This window comes from Adelges cooleyi, unplaced genomic scaffold (genome assembly GCF_023614345.1).
Source record: "Adelges cooleyi isolate 19-005CV unplaced genomic scaffold, UGA_ACOO_1.1 ACOO_flye_CR_arks_rails_tigmint_CR_PRNA_23, whole genome shotgun sequence".
Taxonomy (NCBI): domain Eukaryota; kingdom Metazoa; phylum Arthropoda; class Insecta; order Hemiptera; family Adelgidae; genus Adelges; species Adelges cooleyi.
Genome location: NW_026095893.1, coordinates 6,743,035 through 6,750,843, shown reverse-complemented (window position 1 = coordinate 6,750,843; position 7,809 = coordinate 6,743,035). Strand labels below are relative to the sequence as shown.

Here is a 7,809-nt window from a genome sequence, read left to right as displayed (position 1 = left end):
AAGTGCACTTAATGCTGTGGCTGCAGTCGTGCACGTCGGGCGCGTGGGAGATACATTGGCAGCGGGGAGCCCATTCAATTTTGATTAATCGGTCGATGCAATATTTACATCGTCGGGCACCGAACTGTTCGGTACGGCTCGCGGCGGAGGGTTGTCGGCGGTGGGACAATTAGCGGGATAGGTTTTTAAAAACAGACAACAAACACGCGTATATTGTGTTATCTATATAGTGTGTAATGTAGAAGACGAGGGTGGCGGCGGCGCAAATAGCTGTTGCTACCGGGCATGTTTTATAGGTACCCCGAAGGGTACGAGTTTGGGTAGGGGTTGTGGGAGGCGCTTAACCGGTACCGGGTGGGGACGAGGAACTCGACCCTCCGACCCGAGGTCCGACCTACCGGTTCGTCAGTGCCTTCCAGCCGCAGACCCTTTGAAGACGTTAACGCTGGCCGACCAGTTCTCGAACAGAGTTTTGCGGCGTGCGCGTTTACTAGTGTTTGTGCGAGTACGAAAACAACCTCTGAACACCGCGTTAACCCTCTTCGTACGCTATGGACCACTCTTCACTGATGATGACCACATCCGCCGGTGCGGGAAGCAACAAGAAAGTCATGTCCCGGTCGTTTTTGATCGACTCGTTAATTGGCGGAGGAGCCGGTGGTGTCGGAATCAAGCAGCAGCCCGTAGCTTCTATCGGTCACGGGGTCGCCACGTCAGCCGTGCCTTATCACCCTCAGTTAAACGAGTACTTGCAGTTTCTTAATAGGACTGCGGCAGCCGTATACCGGTATCAGCATCAGCAACAACCTAGCTTGTTCGCGCCAAGATCCATGTCGCCGCTTTACGGTGGATTCCCGGCCACCGCTAGGTTCAAGAGCGCCGAAGACCATCACACCGTAAGTCAGCATCGACAAGACCGACAGACGACGGGCAACGGCCCGGTGAGACCGGTACCGCAATTGGCGCAAAAAGCAAAACACCAAGTCAAAGTCCAACGGACAGCGGCTGCCAAAAAGCGAACCATCGACGAGGTTAAATGCGAAACAGGTAATTACTTTGTTTTACATATCGCATCAAGTAAACATATTACAATAGGTACTATTATCGACTGGTTTTCCCAATTAGTTTTTTAATCAGGAATCTGAATTTTGTAAAAACATTTTTAAGGTTTTTTGAGGGCGGCTAAATTGCTTTTAACGATGAACTAATTATGCCGTTGTTTAATTATTGGGATCGGCTTAGCTGTGTAGGCAGTTTTTGCACACTTTCGCCATTTCGGTAACCGCCTAGTAAACAATAGAACCCGACTAGTAAAAAAGTACAATACAGGCTTTAAATGTGAAAGAAACACGGTGTAAAGAAAAGTGTCTGTGTACAACACAAGTGGCTAAATGAGAAATGTATTTAGTTATTTAGAAACATACTTGTTAAAAATAATTCAAAAATAATTGCAACCTTACTGAATTTAATAATTTTTTTAACAACAAAACTTATCATTTATAATTCAATAAATTCATAGTAGTCTTAACGATTAGTTTTAATAAAAATTTAATTATCTCCCTCTTGGTAATTAAAAATTTAAGTAATGGTTCACGAAAAAGAATGTGCATGATAGTATAAGAACGTTTCAACCGTAATCTTTTTCTATAGCCTGTTCTTATTATTATTTTTTTTTCTGAAAACAACAGATTTTTCGAAAATTTAATTAAATACAAACATCAACCTCTAACATAGCTAAATTACACCTTTTTTTATTTATGCTAACTTGCTAAAGTTTATGTGTTTTACGATTAATCGCACTCTAAGTGTAATTACGAGATATATACGGGATAATTTTCAATGTGGTTGATTGGGTACCAGCCATGAAAAATAATCGTTTCTTAAGTTAAAATTATTTTTTAAATTAGCCTGATAAAAAATGTGTAGTAATATGATTTTAAATATTTTTTCTTAGCACTATTCATTTACATTTGTACCTTAATTTTTAAATATTTTTAGTCGAAAAATAAATATGACCAATCACTATTTTATAACAGAGTGAAGTGGGGTAACTGCATTTAAATGGATCAAATCAACGGACAAATTTTATATATAAATAATTTTTTCTTATGTATTAAACGTTATAACACTTGAACATCAGGTTGTCTATTTTGAACGCCATACGAACTTTTTCATACTCCATGTATAACACAAATGTAATGCAGTTCATACGTACGAAAACGTTTGTAAGATGTTTATAATAGTCCCTGAAGGTTGGAAATGTTTAGTTCAAATTAAACATTTCAACTATTACTTTAGAAAATTTAGCACTCGACCCAATTAAGTTACAGCTATCTACTTTACCATATGAAAAAAAAAATGTAAGACTATATGCCGTTTGAAAATCAATAGTTGACGAACTGAAAGAGAATAACAATTTGGGAATTGGGATGGCTCCGTGTCGGGAAGTTTATGAAAAGGAAATAAGCACAGATTAATTGAACTAATCCACTCCACTCTACTTTAATTGCCGGGGCTTGTCAACTTGCTGTATTTTATTAGATAATTTAATTTGACTTGTGTAATGCGTACGTACTTATTATGTTTTCTTTTATGTTTTTTTAGAAAGTCCCTTTGTGGATCCTTTGCGAGAGGCTGGGGTGGAAAGCGACACGGATTCCGGTAGTTCGAAACGGATCAGGACCGCTTTCACCAGCAATCAACTGCTAGAACTGGAACGGGAGTTCTCCAGCAACATGTACTTGTCCCGGCTGAGGCGCATCGAGATCGCCAACTGTTTGCGGTTGTCCGAAAAACAAGTGAAGATTTGGTTCCAAAACAGGCGGGTCAAGCACAAGAAAGAGGACGGACCTACGACGGCCGCGACCAACAGATCTATATCGTGCTGCACTTGCCCAAAATCATGTCACCAATCGCCTACCGCATCCGGCGAAACCGGTTGTCAGCGCACCGGCGAAAGCGATGACCGCCATCAGCTGCTGAACCGAGACGGTGACCATTTCGACTAGACGTGTTGTCGCCAACGCTTAATTATTTGACTGATAACGTTTACCGTTAAGAGTTTGGCTGTGATGGGTATACCGGTTGCGGTGTTTGGACTGAAAGTGTACCCGAAAATCCAATACATAGTATAACTCTTTTTTTAAATACCGAAAAGACTATATTATAAAACGACATTTGACCGAATTTTCGTTTAAACGATCTGAAGTTTTATCGAGGGGAAAAGTGTGTTGCACTTCTAAAACATTACAGTATTAATTATTGAGGAAGACGGACGGGTCGCGCGTATTGCACGCGTCCTCTCGACGCGACGGCTGTTGTGGCGCTTAGGCCGCCCAAGATTTTCGCACGACCGAGCAAGGGTTGATTTATGTGACTTCTCGGTAAACCGTGTTCATTTCCTACGGGGATTTGCTTGTCCGACCGGCTTTGTTATGATAACACCATAGCGTACACACGTATACCCGACAATTGCCGGCCGTCACATTGTTTTATTGCGTACGGCACATGAGAAATATTAATACACATTACACTTCATTTTACACTTTTCCTCCGTGTACTGCCATCGTGGTGACGTTTTTTTTTATGAAATTTAATTCCCGTGTCTCGTATGTATTTTTTTATAAAACGATCTGTATACCTTCGAAAAAAAAATACTCGATTTGTATTTTGTATAATATGTTGTCTAAAACTCTTTTAGGAATAATATTATTATAATACATCCAATAGAACGATAGGTCGCGTAGGTTTGTAGTTCCTTTTATTACGACATACATTTAATTTTTTATCTCAATATTTATATTATAAGTACAAAATAATTATTATCAAAATTACATAAACAGTTATAGACCAAAAAAAAAAGAGTATCTGGTAATTATAACACAAATTATACATAAAGTTGTTTAAAACAGAAATATTATGATAACATTATGAAGTTTATTATTGTATTGACATATTTTTTGATTATTTTTATTATTTCATAAATATTTTTTTTGGTGAATTGGAGTCTAAATAGTACGACCGCTACAATGTCAAAGTAAAAATAATATTATATTAATTGAGTGGTTTTAACCAACTGAAGTTAAAATTATACATCGTTGTATAAACTTTAAAAAAAAATGTTATTTTTCTACTTAATATTGTTCAGTTATATGTCTACTTGCTTTACTATTTAATTTCAATTACTCACTTAACTGTACTTAATGAGATAATTTAAATGGTAAAATTATAAACAAAAGAGACATGTCTCTTTCTTCCCACTACCGCTATAAAGGATACCCTTGAATATATTATTATCATATTATACTATTATTATATTGTTAATTTTAATGAAAATGTATTTTTTTTTCTGTAACATTTTTTATTTTCTATATAAAACTTGATACTTACATTAATGTAATGATATAATTATTCACTGTTTCGTGACAATATAATTTATATTTTTGAGTATCAAATTATTTATCTTTTTTTTTTTATCGGTCTTTGACCGAAATGACCTATAAAATATTGTTTACGTTGTCGACACGCAGTTAAGATCCACCGAAAGTATATTGTTCTTGTCCCCCCTTCGTTTGCATCCAATTCTTTAACCACGCGCCATCAAAACAGGGCGCTGCCTTCTCCTTAATCGTATTACGTACCCGGCCTCGGAAATCGAATAAGACCCAAAAATACTATTTGTCCCTGGAGACGTGACAACCGACATCAGTTCGTTATCAGAATATTATATTACACCCACTACATAATATAATATATTATAGTATGAAAGTGAGTTTGTTATGAAATAACACCGTGGTATGAAATTTTATCAAAATTATTTCTACCTCTAATATCGTTGTTATATGGCATAAAAAGATAGGAGTATGATAATACCTATGAAAAGTGTATATAACACAGCTAGCAGTGATGGATTTTACACAGCAAACCCGGACATTTGCGAAGTGCGACCTTATATCTGTGTGGCACCCTGGCCCAAACCCCACAAATTATTTGTTTAATTCGATTTTTGTAAAAGACAAGTCGAGCTATTATAACAAATATTCCTAATGTAAAAATGTATATAAAATAATCATTTTATGCGCAGAAAGAAAAATGATTTAAACTAACAATTTTAGGAATTTGTAGAATAAAAACAGGGCTAATGCGAATGAATATTATAGATAGATACTGTGACTGTACTAAATCGACAAATTGTTCATAAGAAAATATGGGAAAATATTATTTACGCTTAAACGTACCAATTTTTCCATAGATCAAATAATTTTTTTTCAACGAAATTTTAAAGTAGGTTTTTTAGTATTCTTTTACTAAACTATTAAAAATGAACGGATTGAGTAATAAAAAATTAAAAAACGCTTAAGCACAGTTAAAGATCTTTTCTATTTACTATGAACATTTGCAGATGACTTAGTAACAATAATTCCAATACGTTTTGGTTTTGACTAGCCTAAAATTATTTTGGTGGAAAAATTGTAATTTTGTCTACAGAAATGAATGTGATGGTCTGTCAAAATAAAAAAGTAACTAATAAAAATTCCTCATTACTATAGTTTAGGATCTGAATTAAGATTTTGCGAAAAATTTATTATAAGCAGTTATGTTATTGGCCCTTTTGTTATATTTTAGAACTAGGCCCTATTTCTTTCAATTCACCACTGATTCTAATAATTTTAAAAGTAATGATGCATAACTGGTTATCGACTAGTCGACATTTTTTTTTATTTCTGATCAATGATACCCATTTATTTATTTATCTATCCATAACTGTGTGTTTAAATTGAATGATGGGTACTATGATTCTACATTTTAAAATAAACTTTTTTTTTCAGTGATAATTTCGATAGTAAAAATTCGGTGTTGAAACTTATAACGTTATTATTGTTTGTATTCAGCTACGGTATTTCTATAAGATGTTTATAACTGATATTTAGTAGTTATAAACATTTAAAACAAAATTATTTTAAAGTTGTATTGTCATATCCTGAGTTATTATTTGAATAAATTGTTATTACAATGACTATTATTTACTTGGCAAAAAAAAATGTTTTTTATATCATAATATATAATACTATTTAGAAGTAGGAGTGGAGTTGGATTAGGAAGATTTAATTCAATTGAGGAATCTAAATAAATAATTTATTCCTATTGAGCTATAATGTGCATATAAAAAAAAAGGTTTATACGTGCACCTAATTCCTGGATTAACTTAATACGCATTAAGTTTGTTTTCTCAAATTAACAATTGCATATGTTAACCTAAATGTGAAATGCGAATGCGTATTAGGTTAATGCGATTTGACGTCAACAGGTAAACATACGTTGTAGACAAGCTTTTAACTTATTCCGATTAAGTAAAGTCGGTATAAGCCACGCGTGTATACGTAGTAATGGAAAATGCATAACAATTTCTTACACCATATTATAAACAACATTTTGTATTCATTAATACATCGAAAATAATTATTATAATTTCTAAAGCTCCATTAAAACACATTCCTACAAAATCATGCGATTAAATTTAATTTTTTTAAATTTGTATACATTAGACTTCATATTAAATTAGTGAAATAAGCCACTTTGTTGCCCTTTATAAAGTTTCTAATATTATATTATATATTAATAAATTATACTTTATTTACATATACCACATATGCAATTTGTGTAATTATATTTTAATAATTAGTATTGTATTTAACGGACTGCTTAAAAATATGTTTACACTTTACACATAAGTAATAAATAATATTTGTCTTCATCATTGCTCACTTGTATCCAATAAGCTAACAGCCAAAAGAAATATTAAGTTTAATTACTGTAGTAATAAAAAATAAATATTAATCATCAAGTGTATTAAATATTATCATCTCATACTAATTCCTATGTATTTACTCTATTAATTTATGATAGAGAGCAACTATGTAATTTTATATAGGTATAAAATATATATATATAATATATTTTATAAATGTATATAGGTATATTCTGTATACAAGTTCTTGGTTATTTGAATGTAACCATTAAAATATCAGCAATATACAGTTTAGAGCCAAATGAGTTCTAACCAATTCTCTGGGGACATTATAAAATATGCTTCCACGTAGTATCAATAACTGTACCAGAGAGAGAGAGAAACACTTTAGGTATTTAAACAGTATTTGCACACCACTAATTACAAAATTTAACAAATGAAAGGAAGACTACTGAGGAAATATGATAATAATTAATTAAAACGGACCGTGCTGACACGATGTGATATACCAAAGTAGCGTGTGTAGTGTTTACTTACTATGATATGTTTACATAAATTATGATGTATGCATTTAGACTTAAGACAAAGTTAGTATTAATAAAAGTAATGCGACAAACGGCTTAGGGGCCAAAACATTTATTAAGACTTAAAGTTAACATTATAGCGTACAAAATTCGTCTGACTTCTGACTGAAAATCGAAGAATAAAACAAAATAACCATATTAAACAGAGCTATTGAATTAATATTATTTAGCATTTAACTAAGCTTTGTATTAATGTGTTTTAAGAGCTTTGACAGTTGTTGAAATTATACTCGTATTCTTATACCATTACAGTCTTGATATTTTTTAAACTAAATTTAAAATTAAACATTTTAAAATAAATATAAATAATACCGTTTAGTATAAACTCAATGGTAATACCTGTAAAGTAAAAAATAAAGAAAGGCGTCCCATATTATATTATGATACCCTATGGCTGAAAAGGTTGAGTTACATCTGAAATTCGGATTAAAACTAACTCCGGGAATTTGCATGTAAATCGATAAAACAGTTTTAACC

The 7,809-nt window shown here is 33.1% G+C and overlaps 1 protein-coding gene across 1 annotated transcript; it reads left to right on the top strand.

The window, feature by feature from the left end:
• Positions 1-572: 572 nt before the first annotated feature.
• LOC126835865 (GS homeobox 2-like) lies at positions 573-3,008 on the top strand. The gene is made up of 2 exons (XM_050568712.1): positions 573-1,047; positions 2,605-3,008. Exons 1-2 carry the CDS (start codon positions 573-575, stop codon positions 3,006-3,008), a joined length of 879 nt encoding a protein of 292 aa, XP_050424669.1.
• The last annotated feature ends 4,801 nt before the right edge of the window (positions 3,009-7,809 follow it).

What these genes read in the sequence shown, in the direction of transcription:
- LOC126835865 (XM_050568712.1), top strand. Translation starts at nt 573, where the DNA reads ATGACCACATCCGCCGGTGCGGGAAGCAACAAGAAAGTCATGTCCCGG. An exon ending in CGAGGTTAAATGCGAAACAG is followed by an intron (nt 1,048 to 2,604) that starts GTAATTACTTTG and finishes ATGTTTTTTTAG; the next exon opens with AAAGTCCCTTTGTGGATCCT.